General features: G+C 42.0%; 2 protein-coding genes across 3 annotated transcripts; one reads left to right on the top strand and one right to left on the bottom strand.

The window, feature by feature from the left end:
* The first annotated feature begins 3,000 nt into the window (after positions 1-3,000).
* Positions 3,001-9,165, top strand: LOC140994885 (uncharacterized). The gene is made up of 8 exons (XM_073464715.1): positions 3,001-3,370; positions 4,011-4,118; positions 5,617-5,724; positions 6,961-7,029; positions 7,184-7,286; positions 8,118-8,208; positions 8,330-8,408; positions 8,542-9,165. The coding sequence occupies exons 1-8, from the start codon at positions 3,135-3,137 to the stop codon at positions 8,729-8,731; spliced, it is 984 nt and encodes a 327-aa protein (XP_073320816.1). The 5' UTR covers positions 3,001-3,134; the 3' UTR covers positions 8,732-9,165.
* Positions 9,166-10,588: 1,423 nt separating this feature from the next.
* LOC140994869 (uncharacterized) lies at positions 10,589-15,937 on the bottom strand. 2 transcript variants are annotated; one of them, XM_073464694.1, is made up of 4 exons: positions 15,450-15,937; positions 12,665-12,716; positions 11,903-11,987; positions 10,589-11,712 (listed from the first exon to the last, which is right to left on the bottom strand). In XM_073464694.1, exons 1-4 carry the CDS (start codon positions 15,765-15,767, stop codon positions 11,445-11,447), a joined length of 723 nt encoding a protein of 240 aa, XP_073320795.1. In that variant the 5' UTR covers positions 15,768-15,937; the 3' UTR covers positions 10,589-11,444. The 2 variants fall into 2 exon arrangements, with proteins under 2 accessions (XP_073320795.1, XP_073320794.1); XM_073464693.1 differs by lacking the exon at positions 15,450-15,937 and adding an exon at positions 13,259-13,630.
* Positions 15,938-17,036: the final 1,099 nt, after the last annotated feature.

Genomic DNA, 17,036 nt, shown 5'->3' with positions numbered 1-17,036 from the left:
TATGTTAAACTTCAAGAGACTATAAAACCTCCAAAGTTTAACTTTCAGTTAAAATACGTGAAGCTGGTAATGCTATGGTAAACATAGTTGTTATTCACCAATGGGTTCATGTTTATTTTGTAATGTTGATAATTCAATTCAGATTTGACACATTGTACACACACAAATAAATGTACACGTTTGATAGATTTGAACCAAAACAGACTTTAATGCATGAACACCTGGTGACGCAACCAGGAAATACTCCGAAGGCTAGACCGTCCCATTTAACAACGGTGGATGTAGCCTTCAAGGTCTCTCCGAAGGCCGCGGCCTTCGTGGACCGCTAAGGCCGCGGCCTTGAAGGCTGCAGCCCCTGAATTTGGACACAGCCAGTGTAAGCCAGTAACGTTACAGGTCATCGGTAAATACTGCTTATCTGACTTATAGGATCTGTGCTTCCTGCACAGAGCATGTACTCGACGCATCTGGTGGTACATGAGGTAGTTTGGTTGATGTCCAAAATTTGCTGAAATACTCAGCTGTCCTCTGCCCTGCTGACTCCTGTCAGATGCGTTCAAGTTTGTGGGGGCGTGGCTTTGGACGGAGCACTGACGGGAGGGGGTGGAGCCTAGAGGAGGTGCCACTTTCAAATCTTGCTAGCTCTCCAACATTACCAACTGTAGCTTTAAAGCTATGGTCTACGATGTGAAAGATTGATCATTATTATTATCATTATTTAGATGGTGGTTATGGCCCAATAGTACGACCTACACAATGTGAAGAGCAAAAGGAACCAAATAAATCTATTCTCTCTAGCGCCTGCAAAACTGCAAAGAAATTGACCAATAGCAGCCATCCGGTCCGCATGGGAGTTTCCCTTGCTCAATTTGCACTCTCTCTCTCGGACCCTCCATCCAATCCCCTCGCTCACTCTCCTGCTCCTGGTCACGCCTCGTCCCAACCCACTTCCGCATTTGAAACTACAAGCAGACAAGAGGTTTGTTTGGCCCTGAGCAGTTCAGGCATGGAGGGAAAACAGAGCGACAGCAGCAAGCGGCCTCTGCTTGCCCCACCGGCAAAGGTTGAAAGAAAGCGCAAGTCTGTCGCTGAAAAGGCAGAGACAAAGAGGAGATGCGAAATGAAGAGGGCTCAAACCCGAGTAAACATTGGGTCATCGTTTGAACGGTGGCGAAAGCTCCGCGAAGATATGGACCTGAAAAGCGATGCTGATACAGCGGAGTTTTTGTTGAACAGGTAATCTTTCCTCTTTATTGTGGATGTTGTGACACAGATAACTTTTATGCCGATGCTGGCTTATGACTGTGAAAGCTGCCATTAGTTTTTTTTTTTCTGTTATTAGACGGCGTCGAGACAATTTCTGTCTCTGCAATATTGTCAACACTTGTTTACTTGTTCGACAGAGACGTTAGCCTCTATGTTAGCAGTGTAAGCTAAAATTGCTATCATGTTTACAACCAAATCAGCCTATTTATTTGCTCGTGGCAGCTAAATGAAGCAGCAAGTAAGATGGATGAATGGATGAATGAAACCCCTCCACTTCGCGTTGAGGTTTCATTCATCCTGTCCGGATTCATGTCTCCATAACAACCTCTTGCCCGGTGTGACAGTTTAACTGGTGGTTAGAGAATCCGGTCTCGAGAGGGGTCCTCGGCCCTGTCCGCTAACCAGGAAACCCATTTCGATCACCCTGCTCATCGATCCAAGTCATGTGTATGTAAATTAATTTTGAAGTGGCTTGTACACTACTATTCCACACGGAGATGCCGGAGTCTGCGACCTGCAAGCATGGATCTATAATAGATCCATGCCTGCAAGCCACTGTTCAGCACACAGTGACAGCGTAGGTGACTGTGTCGATGCCTGTCCAAAAAAACGCAACTGTCAATAAATCGTCCAAAAGTGCATGTTGTCGGTCAACATGTTACCTGTCAGTAAGTATTGTTTGGTTGGTTGGCTCAAAGTTTCTGCTATCGATTAGTCAGACTGGCTACAGTGGCTGGGCTAGCGTTAGTCATGTTAGCTGAGGCTAGCTCTTTCATTAGCTTTGATTCATTTATAAGTCTTTCAATGGCATGCGGCACATACCGCCATGTGTCAGTGGAATAACAGCGGCATATCATTCCGAGGATTGGTTTACCAGTCTAGGGATCGGGATATACCGCTGAGCAGCAATTGACATACCTTCGGCCACTTTTCGATCTCGGCGCTACTGGAGTACAATGACGGAGCGAAAACAGCTCGGAAAAATGCCTATCCCACGGTTGGCTCCACAATTGCCCACATCACAGGGAAAAAATAAGCAGACTGACGAATAAAAACGTTGTAAAAGGAAAGCAGGGGACCGTGCCCGAAATAAAAGTAGGATCAAGTGATCAGTAATGGAGCGTCTCGTCAGAGGTGGAGGGAGCTGCGGGATTTGCAAAGACTGAAGAGCGACGCAGAGTTAGCCGCTCTTCTGCGGGACAAGTAAGGACCATTGCTTGATACATGTTTCATTCTATGTTTTAACCACAAGGCTATGGTGGCGACAGTTATAGTAATACTCACCATAGCGCACATCGCCGATGTTGCAGTCAAGCTACGTAGCTTGTTGCGAAATCCTAGCTTGTTAGCTTGTATAATAACGTTACTCATGCTCCAGAGAGACAGCATGGTGAAGATGATTACCTGGTAACTCGCGATGTGAGGAATAGTGTTTGTTGCTCTGGATATCTACAGTGACTCGCCTGAGGCACTCATCATTGTAATTTAGCTGTATTGATCAGAAATAGAACAATCAGGGCGTATTTTGTTCCCAATGCCCTGTCAAAGTAATGAGTATTCAACACGATGTGCAAGCTGCAAGGAACTTGGGGCAGGATTTGTGAAAAAATAAACATGCATTTTAAGTGTTTTGATGCTAATGGGTGATGAAGCGTTGAAAACCAAAAAGAATGAGCCCACCCACGTATCTCTCCATTGCCTTGAACAGGCTGTGTGCTGCATGATGTACTGCAATTCGTGGTCCGAATTTCCCGCGCAGTCCTGCGGACGTGACGTCAGATGACGCTGAATGCGCGTCCTCGACGGCTTTCGACTTGGATACGGGAAGAAGAAAAGCGCGGTGGACCCAAACTAGTGTTTAGGTAGTAATGGAGTCTGCTACAGCCAGCAAACGACCCACCACCACACAAACTCCACTAAAAAGTCATACTCAGAAGAAAAAGAAGGGTTTATCAGCAGCATCTCTTGAGTCTAAACGAAAATACGACCAAAGCCGGGCTGGCACCCGAATATACATTGGATACGCGCTCGACTCATGGAGGCAGCTCCAACTTGAATTGGGACTGAAAACAGATGCTGACATGGCTCATTTCCTAGTAACCAGGTAAGAAAACATTACAGGTCATGTTTAGAGCTTGATTTGAAAATCATATGAGATCACGAGGACTCGGAGTGACCTAACGTGCAAAGTAGCGTTAGCCGCAAACATGTAACTTAGTCACCGCTGTGTTACACTGAATAGTTACAGACTGCGCATTTTCCATGGTCCTTTAGTCTGAAACCGAATAGTTGGAAATATGTCCCTTTTTATATATGGGACCAAAAGCCCAACCTGTTATCCGGGAGGTGAGTTAGCAGCTGCACTGCTGTGAAGAGTTCATGCACGCTCCCGCACCGGCTTGGCTGATGGCTGCAGTTACCTTTAATGGCCGTCGTGTCACTGTCGAGTCTTATTTCTTGATCCTGCCCCAAGTTCCTTTAACCTGAACAACATTAGTTTTCGTTAGCAGGTTTTCTCCCAGATTTATGTGTGCTTTTGCTCACTCCACTAAATAAACTCATAATCAATGTTGTACTTATTTACGAGAGTGTTTGTTCTGTAATACCTGGGCACTGAACAGTGTGTAGTAGTTCTTCTACAAGTAGATAATTATGTTGCATGATTAGTCATGTCGAAATTTCATAAGAGTAATGTGTGTTTGTAGGTATGTATGTGTAAGTATGTATTGCATTGTGTCTTGCAGATATCAGGCAGGTTCTTCCACCATTACCTCAACAGCAGTCAAACGTCAGATGACCGCACCTCCATTCCCTGTCATTTCCAGTGTTTCTGGCGGGGCATCCTCTGATAGGTACGAAAATGATTGTGAAGGCATATATTGCCAAGTTTACTGTGTTGTTACAGCGTCAGCTGTGTGGTTTATTATTAGATGTCAGGTCAGAATCTGACTATGCCCTTCTACAAATATAGGTTCAATTGAAAACTAGAGGCAAGTTGACAACAAGTAAATATGTTTACTGAGGCTCATTATCCACAGATAAAAAGCTGTCAACAACTAAGACAGGTGCAGTGGGCATGGTTTGTGTTTACAAAAAAATGCAATTGAGGCTACTTACACGTTCATATGCAACCCTCTCCAATCTTAACCCGCGTAATATTCTCGGCAGTTTGTCCCATACTGCACCGTCTGCTCCGTCTTCCACGGCCCCTGCCTGATGCTCCTCGCCCACGGCTTCCTCTTCTACCTGCCCGTCTGCTCGTAGAAGGAGCTGTCGGCGTGTATTCTTCCCCTGAGCCCATTGAATCCATTTCAAAACTCTAACAATAAAACGCAATTTAAAAATGTCAGATTTTCCTCAGTGACAAATGTAGTAGCTTCCATGTAGCTGAAACAATGTGTTAGCACATAGTTAACTCTTCTTAGGGTGTAGCTAAATTCAACCTGGCAGTCTAAACGGTCTGACACTGAAAAACCAAACAGCAATTCTAGAAATATTCCCAATAAACTTCTTACCTGTGAATGCGCCATCTTGGTTATGTTGCGTCCTCCGTTACAGGCGTGCTCGTGCACAGCAGGCTCCTCTGTGGGGAGGGGCTTTGAAGGCAGGGCTGCAGTGCAGCAGAGAGAAAGAAGGAGGGACCTGGGAGCTGTATCATTCAAATATTCTAGCTAAGTCCACTCTTTTCTCAAAACTCCAGACTGCAGCTTTAAATTGGTGTTTACAGATTAGAGACACGTTCTCCTTCAGTTTCCAGGACATCATACAAAATAATGAGATGAAATTCAAATATTTTTGAAATGCATATTTGTAGAATGTGTCCTAAAGTCTGTGTTATTAACTCTGCATTTTAAAGTAATAACCTTGAAGATTTTCATGTAAATAAATATCAGTCACTATCTATCGCCGAATGATGTGACGGCAATGATGATTGAGCCTAAGGCCCACTGATGAAAGCCCTTGCATTTTGCTGTAATAGCAAAGATGCACACTGGGTGTCAATGGCAACTTTCACGGAAAAAATCACAAGCGGCGCACAGTTAGTGATGCGTTCACCCAGCAGTGAGCAGTGATTGGACCAGATCTCCAAACAGTATGTAAGTTTAGATGTTAGCTATTGCAATGGCATTGCAGTGGATAGAGAAAAATAATGAATAAAAATGAATCTCAAGAATTTAATAAGCATTGGTGTAAATTATTTAGTTTTTTCCATCCATTGGGTGGCGGTGTTGCACCTAAACGCCAGCTGTCAGCCGCCATTAAACAAAAAGAAGAGAAGAAGAAAGTTATAAGAGTAATGTGTGTGTGTAGGTATGTATGTGTAAGTATGTATTGCATTGTGTCTTGCAGATATCAGGCAGGTTCTTCCACCATTACCTCAACAGCAGTCAAACGTCAGATGACCGCACCTCCATTCCCTGTCATTTCCAGTGTTTCTGGCGGGGCATCCTCTGATAGGTACGAAAATGATTGTGAAGGCATATATTGCCAAGTTTACTGTGTTGTTACAGCCTCAGCTGTGTGGTTTATTATTAGATGTCAGGTCAGAATCTGACCATGCCCTTCTACAAATATAGGTTCAATTGAAAACTAGAGGCAAGTTGACAACAAGTAAATATGTTTACTGAGGCTCATTATCCACAGATAAAAAGCTGTCAACAACTAAGACAGGTGCAATGGGCATTGTTTTACAAAAAATGCAATTGAGGCTACTTACACGTTCATATGCAATCCTCTCCAATCTTAAATTTTCAACCAGCGTAATGTCCTCTGCGCTCCCCTGCCTGATGCTCCTCGCCCACGGCTTCCTCTTCTACCTGCCCGTCTGCTCGTAGAAGGAGCTGTCGGCGTGTATTCTTCCCCTGAGCCCATTGAATCCGTTTCAAAACTCTAACAATTAAACGCAATTAAAAAATGTCAGATTTTCCTCAGCGACAATTGTGAGAGGCTAATGCAGTAGCTTCCATGTAGCTGAAACAATGTGTTAGCACATGGTTAACTCTTCTTAGGGTGTAACTAAATTCAACTTGGCAGTCTAAACGGTCTGACACTGAAAAACCAGACAGCAATTCTATTGTACCAATTTATATTGGTTGACATGAGTGTTGTTGTTTCACAGATCCACAAATCTGGGGGGCGTGGTCTCTGAATGAGTGGTGATGGGATAGGTGGGTCATTGGTCCAAAAATTGATGTTAATTAAAAGACGCTAAATAATATATTTAGTTATCATAAATAAACCAGTGCACAGGTGTTACACCATATTCTGTGACCTGGCGCACTGGACGTGATGTCATAACTCAGTGATAAACAAATATGGCGCCCAAAGCGCCTCAAAACACAGCTGTTGCAGACTCTGCGGGTAAGAAGAAGAGGGTTAGATCAGAGAAAGGCCAGCGAGCAAAAAGAGACGGTGATAAACGGCGCAGTAAGACGAGAATATATTGGCGCTGCTATTACAAAGTGGCAACAAGTTAAGAAACAATGTGGTATTAAAACGGACTCAAAGAGGGCTTTTATACTACTGGACAGGTAGGTTAGGTGTGTATCATCTTGACATATTGTGGTATGTAACACCACTTGCGTTAATGTAGTGCAAACGTGTTGTTATTCTCCGTCGGTGGTACCATAAATACAACTGTTTGAGCCCTTACTGACTGACCAGCAAGCTAACTGCCATGTGTTATAACTGTAGTTATCTTCGGACCAAGTCAGAGAATCAAGCGGATCGACCAGCCTATGAAACAAGTTCATCTGAATCCCGGTGAGAAGGCCTGATTGTTACTGCTACGTCTTTTTAAACCATGAAGTAATGATGAATAATAGCATAACATGTTAATCACACAACCTACTGAAAAAGACTTGCGCAAAGGTAGAAGTTAATTTACACTCTTGTGCTTCTTGTTCTGTATATTTAGGGCAAGCATGGGTGATGAATATCCAATAATGATGAATTCACCAATTGAAGTGAAGCAGGAAGTTTCTCCTTCTCCTTCTGTCCAGTCATCTGAAAACTGCAAGGTAAATGTGACTCTGACACATCTCCCACAAGAGCTGAAACAATTAGTCACTTAATAAAACTGACGGAAAATCAGTCGGCAACTATTTTGACACTAACTTTATCGTCTCTCTGTTTGTTATCTTTGTAAACTAAAAAGCTTTGGTTTTGGACCATCGATTGTGTAAAACAAGAAGTTTGATTACATTTCCTTACCTCCTGGTGAAACCATTTTCTGATATTTTACAGTCTTACCCATTCATCTGAAAAACCTTTCAATCATGAAAATGATTTGCTAAGTGACAGTATAAATATCATTGATAAAATGATGATTGATAAAAGCAGATGTTCTGACTGAAAATGATTCATGTATTGTCTCCAGCTCCAAAGCAATAAAGCAGTTAAACCTAACAACCTAACAGAACTAGCCTTGTAATTAAAGTAAATGTCAGGGGCATTTGTGGGCTTTGATTTACAATTTCAGAGTTTCACCTGTAGACACATAAAAAAAACCATTGAAAATGTTTTTGGTCTTGTGTTACACCAACAAAAGATTTGAGCTGTTATAAAACGGTTTATTAATGCGCACAAGTCGTCTCTTTATCCTCAGGTTCTGCTTCCATCCCTTACAACATTTCAGCTGCAGACAGTCTGCTTTAGTTTTACAATTTACTGCATGCATTTATAATACAAACTTGTTCTTTTGTTACAGATTTAAATGTATTCTCTTTAAACTATATTAACCTGTATTTGTCGAGCTGCAGTTTATGAAATGTGCTAAATAAATTAAATGACGTTGCCTGTTTTAACTAAGCTTTGTGCTGACGGGTTGCTGTTTCTTGTCCTATTTAAAGGAGCCACAGACAGAAGATGCTGCTTCTCAAATATTGAACAGTCAAGACGAGTCGATGATAATCAACCAGACAGAAAATAATGAAGATAGTGGTGAGTCTTCTTCACATTAGCAGAGTCCCTCACCAGCAAAACAAATCCTTAAGATTGCAAGCTAATTGTTTACAGGATAAGTGAAGTAATTACTGATATGTTGAAATGGATCCACACACAGATATGCCAGAAGATGAGGATGACGAAGTCAGCATCTCATTAAGTGTGGGGGACGGACGCTATCTGGTGGATTTGGGGAGGTATGTTGTTATTATCAATAATCACAATCCAGGTTGAAGCTTTTGTTGTTAAATACTACCCCCAGCTGTACATATACGTAAGTCACAACAAGAAGTCATCATTTTATTCATGCATCTTTTCTGATTCCCTCAGCTCATCAGAGTACATCATTGATGAAGAGTGCATCCTTCAGCTGTTCAAGTCATGTCGGGAATGCAACAGACAATGTACGGTTAGAAAACAAGTCAAAGGACTAAAACTTGTGGTCTCCCAGAAGTGCTGTTTCTGTGAAAGCAGCAGTAAATGGACTAACCTGCCAGATGAAGACGATGATTGTTCCTAGGTGAAAGTAAAAGATGCAGCATGGACCAACTCGGCGATGTCACAAAGCAGTACTACTATTTTAGATAGCATCGTGTCTTAAATAAGGCTTCAAGTGGACAGTGATTGTATGGAGATTTCGATAAACAATGAATATGTCCCATTTATTTATTTGTTATTAAACCTGTGAGATGTTAGACTGAGCTGCTGGACTTGAGGCTACTTTCCTGATGCAAGCGAGAGGGTGGTTTTCTCAGCTTGCCACATTTGTCTGTTAATATGCATACAGCAAAGTGAGCGGGAGTGAGAATACTTGGTTTTGACTGGCAGGTAAGTAAAGGAAAGAAGGTAAGGAAAGTCCTTTTCTCTTTACAGGAAAAACGTTTAAGATTTTTATTTTGTTCAAGAAGTCATTAATCTTATGATGCTGTGTCATCCTTGTGCCAATATGTATTTTCAAAATACATATTCACTCAAACAAGGTTTGTTGTCATATGTTCAAGTAATAAACAATGTTAAAGTGACTCTTCACTGTATGTGGTAAATTTCAAGACCACACGTACACTCCTGTTAATATGCTATCAGGATGCACTATGATTGGATCTCAGCTAGATGCAAGTGTTGCGTAGCACACTGTTTGCTGGATGCAGCAAAAGGTTGATGTAGCATGGCGCAAGCCATTGAAAACAATGGGTTTCAGAGCTCTGACCGGAATAAGCTACTAATAAAGAAAAAGATGAATCACTCAAATAGACATATACCCAAATTTAGCCTGTATAATACCCGAAGGCTTATACTGCTGGATCAGTTGGTATATCGATGCCTCAAGGCTTATATGCTGGATCACCACTTTCTTATCACAATAAGCCAGAAGTAAAACAGTACACAGTAAAAGTACCAGGAATCAGAAAATATCCCATATAATATCCTTTTTTTTTTTATTAGCGGCTGATTCCGGTCATTCAAAGTACAGTGAACATGATACATAATATGCCACAATGGTTAATGTTCTGTGACGTAGATGTAATTGAAGTAATGCATTATTGTGTTCTCCTAATAAAGAAAACCTGTCAGTAAGTATTGTTTGGTTGGTTGGCTTAAAGTTTCTGCTATCTATTAGTCATCCAATAGTCTTTCAATGGCATAACAGTCTCAAGTGACACATACCGTCATGTGTCAGTAGAATACCAGCGGCATACCATTTCAAGGATCGGTATACCAGTCCAGGGATCGGTATACCAGTCCAGGGATCGGTATACCAGTCCAGGGATCGGTATATGCTGCTGAGCAGCAATTGACATACCTTCAGCCACTTTTCAATTTCGGCATCACTCTTGTTCTCTGCCTTTGAGCTTGTGGTATCAGACCAGGTAAGAGCAGGCACTGCACCTGCGCGGGGGAGGGGGGCTGCCAGCAGGCATGCACGAGAGTGATTGACACCTGGCTCACTCTCCTTGGCTCTGATTGGTTGTATTCAGTCGGAGAGGTAGATTCTTGCAAATCAAAAGTACAGCCACTGGGTGGGCCAACAGACAGTGGATTTTACACAGCTGACCTGTATCATATTCTACTGTCAGATCATAATGACAATTTTAGCAAATATAACCAAAAAAAAGCTACAGACTATAGCTTTAACCCCACAAGTTGGTATAAACGGGGTATCAAGTGCTGATTTCCAGACAACTATTTCAAAGTAGTCACTCTGGGTGGATTTGGTGACACCTGTTAAGGGATGAAAATAAATAAATAAAAATACATTTTAAAAAAACAAAACCTGTTGTTACTGGAAGTAACAGCAAATGCAGTTTAATACTACAGGTCACACAATTCTGGGGCGAAAACAAACTATTGTAATTTTAATAAAGAAGTCAGGCAATAATTGGCCTTTTAACATCATTCTGTTTATCGGATTGTACACTGCACATGGCAGAAGTCTGCAAATAGCACGTCATGGTGGAAGTAGTTGGTTAGCTCCCCAAGAGGTCAGGGGGTGTGCAGCCTGGTGCCCACAGCTGCTCCTCCTTGTTCCATTAATCCCTGCAATATTTCAGATTGATCAACTGTCCAAAAATGCAGAAGATCACTGTTGTCTTGTTTTGTAGACACATCGCTGATAGATGACAGCAGTGAAATAAAGTGTTATGCTTACTGACAAATGCATTGCATTTCTTGTAAATTCTTCATGATAAAAACGCTAACCATGAGTCGTCAGTTAAATGCATTTAATGTAAAGCTGAGCAGTAGTAAATGCTTAAAAGACATTTATTTAAATAAATATAACCAAAAAATATACAGAGATTGTCACTTTAACAACCAAGGATATAAGGGTATTAACCTTAACAATAATGCGTCCAGCTTGGACGAAAGTGGGCATAAACATACTAAAGTGAAATACTAAGTGCTTGTGACTGTTAAACAATTCCTCCCAGTTTACTTAAGGTCCTGATACACCAGGACAACGGTCAGCTGTCAGTCAACATCATGGCCATCACTGAGCGTCCGTGGCCCCTCTGTTTGCTGTGTGTCTGCACTGTTGGCACCAGCTGGCAGCTTTTTGTCCAACTGAGTAAGTAGACTCAGGGGCGATTCTTCTTTATAGAATTGTTTGTCATCATTAAGCATATCCAGCTGCCTAATAATGCTCCACTTTAAGGCACATCTGACTCTGGTTCTGTGCCCAAATTCAGATTCATGTAAGCCAGAGTTAACACTGGGCTCCTAAAGTCTCTAATGGGTCATGATTGAGCCTTGGTATTTACACACACCTTCTCCTTTGGCTGATGTTTCCTCTTGGGCGCTGTGTGTGCTTTATTAATGTTCATGTTTAGAGCTTCAGGCTGGCTGGCCCACTTGCGTTGATAATGGCAGAAGTAGCAGCTCTGGTAGACTATGAAGTAAGGACCTCGATTGTGTTTGGTACAGCGGCACTTTCTGTCGCACATCGGGCAGTTCTTCATCAGCTGCAGGATGGCCTCCTCGTCAACAATGTGCTGCAGAGGTGCTCTGTTACAGGACAGGAGAGATATGACACACAGGTTGTATGGAGCCGGCAAGAGGTGGAAACTTAAATCTCACCATGGATACATTTTTGCAGGTGGTAAACAATACGCTGTATTACAGAGTTCTCACTTTAAGCTACATAATTTACTTGGTACATTGGAAAGAATATGACAAATGTTATTTAAAGACTTACTTCTCCATTGTTGCAGTTGACGTCTCAGGTGTATTATAGGTGGACTCGAACAAACTGTCTTCACCAGGCTGGACAACATCAGAAACTTAAGGGAAGAAAAATTGCTTTCAAGCTGGATTCATGAACTGCATTATTTATATCATAGTAAAATAGCAAAGATGGAGACTTTGAGCAATCCCAATTGATGCCAGTTAAAAGTTCAAGACACACGTTATTAACTGTGGCAGATTTGTGTCACTTGGCATATCTGTTTTGGGGTAAAAATGTCCTTTTTACTCAAAAAGGAAATGTAGTCATTATCTACTCGCACCCATTTTGATGGGAAGTTGGGTGAAGTTCTGTTGTCAACAAAACATTTCTGGAGCTTTACAGCAAAACAGAATGACAGCAGTCTCCTAAAAAAGTGGGGTAGATGGGGGCTTTCTTCCAGTTGTTTTTGTTTTTTTACCTTTCCCATCTACTTGTTTATGAGAATGTTGCAACACTATTATGTTGGCAGCTCCAGAAATTTTTTCTGGACCACCCAACTTTAGTAGAAGTGACTTTTCATTTTTGGGTGAACTTATCCTTTAACAACGTGGTTTACTGATCATCAGTGTTGCATCAACAATGTCCCAAACGGACACCATAGCAGTCATCTTTACACACAACCATCACACACAGATATGGCTACTTGTAAGACATATGTCATTAATGAATGCCACATGCACCTGTAAACTTCACTTGATAGTGAAAATCATTCACCTGACTTCACTGACTCACCTGTGTCTCCGATCTGGCCTGGTGGTTTGTCGGTTTCCAAGGTGTCCTGTTGCTGTAAAATAACACACAACACAGACACACTCTTAACAGCTGATGGCAGACATGAGTTTAAGTATTTAGTATGACTAAAATAAACTATCCAACCAATCTACTCCATGTTCCTCAGGACAGACATTACACACCCAGAGTGTAATCCTGTGTCATCATCTGCCTACACACAGTTTTAACACTTTGTGCCAGCCAAGCTAGCAGCTAACATTAGCTAGCCAGCACTGTCATAGAGAAAGCATCTGCCAAATTAATGGTAATACATCACTGCCTCATCAATCCGACTGAATGATGCATCTACGGTCACCTTCTGAATATCAGGATTTCCATGTCCTATAAAACAACATCACGTTTTTACTTCATGCTGACACCCCGTTTGTTTATCCTCAGTGACTTAAAACCACAATCTCTATACCACGTGAGCAAAAACAAGCCCACAAGCTCACGAAGGTAACGTTAAAGCTCGCACACATAAGGAGCTTTAACACTGAAAAATAGTATCGTGGTTTGTCAATTATCACAACACACGACAAGGGACCACTGTACCTTTAATCCAACGCGTCTCCGCTTTGGTTGAGCAGAAGCCGCTGGTTTCTCTCCGTCTAAGTTAACAGACGGGACGGCAGTGTTTTTTAATCTTTTCCCATACACGTAACCCTCAGCTTTGTCCAAAACATTGCGTTCGAGGTCCTCCGCTTTGAAATGGAGACTACAAACTCGGAGGTTGTGTAGAGTCTCCATGGCGCTGCTCTCTCCATATTTAGGATTATTCACTGCCCTCAGCCACTGCCTGCAACGCTCCGGGTCCTTTAATGGCAGCCGGTAATAACTCACTCCAGCGCCCCGTTTCCACTTCACTGCCTTGCACTTGGGAACGATGCAGGCCGACACCATTGCGACGAAAATGTTCTGAGTGAACTTTTACTTTCTCCAGGAAGCAGAGTCTTCTTCTTTTCGTTTTATGGGTGATTGCAGTAAATGACTTTGTAGGTGCATACCGCCACCTGCAGCCTCCTGTTATATAACCTATATGAAGCTTAGAGGCCTCCTTCTGATTTTAAAGCCAGTTTGCAACCAAAAATGTGCATAGCCGACTATGACTGGATTGCAAACAGTCTTAATTCTCCTATCTAACCAAAAAAACCTCAACCGCACCAATAAAGCCATTCTCTGGTAAACTAGCCTATTCAATCTAGATTCTGAGAGGGCCTGAAAGCCTCTCAGCAGTCTGGCCTGCACGTCCTTTCCAGTAATTCACACAAGATTGCAGCAGTAACCATTTCTATTCTCTCAGACTTACTTTCTGCCTCAGCAGCAGTTAATCCATGAATGTATTACTGAACTGGATACAGTGGTGGATACAGCTCAGCCTTGCTTCCAATTTTGCCCAGTGGCCACTCACGGTATTGCAAATAATGAAGGCTTACAAATTCGTATTATTGCAAATATTGTAAACATATATTGTAAAAATTCCCTGCGACCCAAAAAGCATTTTCACCTACGCCACTATGAGGAAAGCGACAACTTTCAAGCTGTTTGCAGCTCACCTCAGACTGCAAACAAGGTCAATTAAGACTCTATTATGAACTTTTGCTTCATTGAAGTTTTATATTTGTATAACTTTTCTTGAGCTAAAAAAAAAAAAAGACATTTTAAAAATCTGTGATGTAGTCACAATGTAAAGTTGATGGGCTGAGCAGAAGAAACACTGCTATCCATATTCAGTGGCTGCACACCCAGGAAATACACCCGGAAGCTTATTTTGACGTATGAGCCAGATGAGCTGTCACTACCTGATCTACGTAGCTGCCCAGTCTAAGTAGCACACCTGGATGTAACATTTACAATCTGGATACAGCTTCAGAGGCGGCACCCCGTTCATTCCTATGTAAGCTGCTCAGTGGTGGATTAATCGAAAAAAGCTAGACCTCCCAGGTATAAAATTACCCGGATCATCCGCACTGTGGAAGCTTCGTGCTGATATCTTTTTAGGTTTTTACCCTTTTCACCATTTTATTGTCTAAATATGTCATGTCAAAATACCACTCTGAGCTCTCAGTTAGCAGCATGGCTAACTGAGCTAACGACAGCTACAGTTAGCAGCTACTCTGGTGATGTGCTGCCCCCTACTTGTTTGGAGTATGAATTTGAGAGGTGGCCAATACTTACATATTGCACCTTTAAATGCCTTTTTTATTGCGAGCCAAATATTTCCACTTCAGTGGCATTTAGTACACAACACTTTCCAGTTTTATTCCAATCTATATTGTGGAGAGAGATTTGGAGTTATATAACATTTTATTCCTAAAGACGTGGGTTATGATGGATGCTGACATTTGACTCTAGTATGTATTTAAATGTGCCTTTATCCAGTGTTCAGATATATGTTCTATACAAGTTAGTGCATTTTACATTAGATAATGCATCTCTGGCATATTTAGAAATAAAATGTAAGAAAACTTGTCGTAAAAAATATCTTATTGTAAGAAATCCTGGTGATACAGTTTAAAGTGTTTTCAGTGCACCTGTAGTGTCTTCCCTTAAAACGTAAACAACCAAAGAAAAAAACAAAATGGCTCCACACAGCTAGTCCGGCCACTACACAGGCCCCGAGATCCCACCCCGGTTTGTAAAGACATTATTTACACTTTGTTCAAATGAAATCTTCACTGTAGCCACGAGGATTAAAGCGACAGCGCGCGAGTGGGTGCACGAGCTGGAACTCGCGAGCACTCACCTCAGCCTGCTGTAGTGATGCGGTCGGCACAGCTGTCGGCTTCAGCAGAAGTAGCTCTGTTTTCCTCCCGTGCATTTTTGGACGGTAGTCCTCCGGTGAAAAGTGCTCACTACACACCCGCACTGCACGGAGGGATTTGAGGAAGGGGTTGAGATCCAGGCGGAGAGCGATGAGCCACAGCCAGAGCCTCTCTGGGTCATGTAGCGGGAGTCTGTGGAAAGTCACCGGGAGGCCGACGTCCTGCGACGAAGAGCGCACGCGACATCTCACACGCTTCTCTCTGTTGAAGCATCCAGGGAAAGAGCACACTCGGACCATGATGGTGTGTGTGTGTGTGTGTGTGTTTGTCTGTGTGTTGTGTGAGTGTGTGTATGTGTGTGTGTGTGTGTCGGCGCTACAGGAATAAGCCTCGACGTTTTGGTCTGCCGAAAATGTAACGCGAAGCTTCTCTGTACAGTTCTGTCTCCTGAGTGGGCGTGGTCGACTCTCCCCCAAAATCTGTGGACTCAAGTCATTGTGATTGGACTCGAGTCGAGTCAGCATAACTTCACAAAATAAAAAGTTAAAGACTCAGCCCGTGGCTTGACTTGAGACATGATGACTTGTCTGTGCTCATTTTACGTTATGTTTAGTTTAGTTTTTTTTTTTTTTTTGTCCGTCAGTATTTCACTGTTTAAATTGATGCTGAGGAAATACTTTTCATTGAGAAGACATTCAGACACAGTTTTTTAAAATTATTTATTTATTATTATATTTCTTTCACTGCACAGTTGCTTCTTTCAAACTCACCATCCTCCATCTTCCATCCAGCTCCCTCCACTCTGCTGTAGGCACCCACCATGTAACCAATGTATATGGCAGCCAGCTTTGCCACCTACATTTATAGTAAATCTTAAATCTCTGGTCAAGACCATTCAATAAAAGCAGTCTCAGTTGGCCCCAACAGCCCCTTTCCTACTCTCACCCCTCTACTATCGACAGCCTTGTTGGGTCACACCCATCTTCAAACTCTGCTTTCATTTTGATCTACACACCTGTTAAGCTTCATGATCCCATCTGGCACAATTGATACTATAGTGTTGACAAAATCTACAGACAGACATGAAACAAACAAAAGTGCAATATAATTGATAAAGGCATGTCAAACAGCATAATCACGCATTTATATATATTTTCCTCCAATTAAATAAACCACCGAAAAAGGCCTTGAGGTGTGACATGTTAAACTGAGGCATCAAAACATCATTCTCTGATACTTGGCCACTGAATGATCAATATTTTGTCAAGGTATGTGTGTTGAGTGCAACATCACTATTAAGCAGCAGGCAGAGAGCACGCAGAAGCTTTAATTTTTCATAGCAACTTTTTCCATGTCAATTTTACTGTAACTTACCTTTGTTTTCAACTGTGGCATCCGTTGTATTAAGCTACTACTGAAACCAAGGCGTCTTCAAATTACTTGAATCTTTCCTGAGGAGGCACATGACAATTCAGATATTAGGAAATTCCTGTTTTTGTCGCACACAATATTATTTATTGTCACAAGTCAAAGAAATAATACTATATGGGTATAGTCTAATTATACAA

The sequence above is a fragment of the Pagrus major genome, chromosome 4 (genome assembly GCF_040436345.1).
Source record: "Pagrus major chromosome 4, Pma_NU_1.0".
NCBI classification, from domain to species: Eukaryota; Metazoa; Chordata; class Actinopteri; order Spariformes; family Sparidae; genus Pagrus; species Pagrus major.
Note: the sequence above shows the minus strand (reverse complement) of the source record. Positions and strands in the feature narration are given on the sequence as shown.

Excerpts from the sequence above, each read along its gene's own strand:
- LOC140994885 (XM_073464715.1), top strand. The coding sequence starts at position 3,135 with ATGGAGTCTGCTACAGCCAGCAAACGACCCACCACCACACAAACTCCA. Across the intron at positions 5,725-6,960 it reads GGCGGGGCATCCTCTGATAG|TTATCTTCGGACCAAGTCAG; the intron begins GTACGAAAATGA and ends TTATAACTGTAG. Across the intron at positions 8,209-8,329 it reads AGAAAATAATGAAGATAGTG|ATATGCCAGAAGATGAGGAT; the intron begins GTGAGTCTTCTT and ends ATCCACACACAG.
- LOC140994869 (XM_073464693.1), bottom strand. The coding sequence starts at position 13,606 with ATGGTGTCGGCCTGCATCGTTCCCAAGTGCAAGGCAGTGAAGTGGAAA. Across the intron at positions 12,717-13,258 it reads GGAGACGCGTTGGATTAAAG|CAACAGGACACCTTGGAAAC; the intron begins GTACAGTGGTCC and ends GTTATTTTACAG. Across the intron at positions 11,988-12,664 it reads AGGCCAGATCGGAGACACAG|TTTCTGATGTTGTCCAGCCT; the intron begins GTGAGTCAGTGA and ends TCTTCCCTTAAG.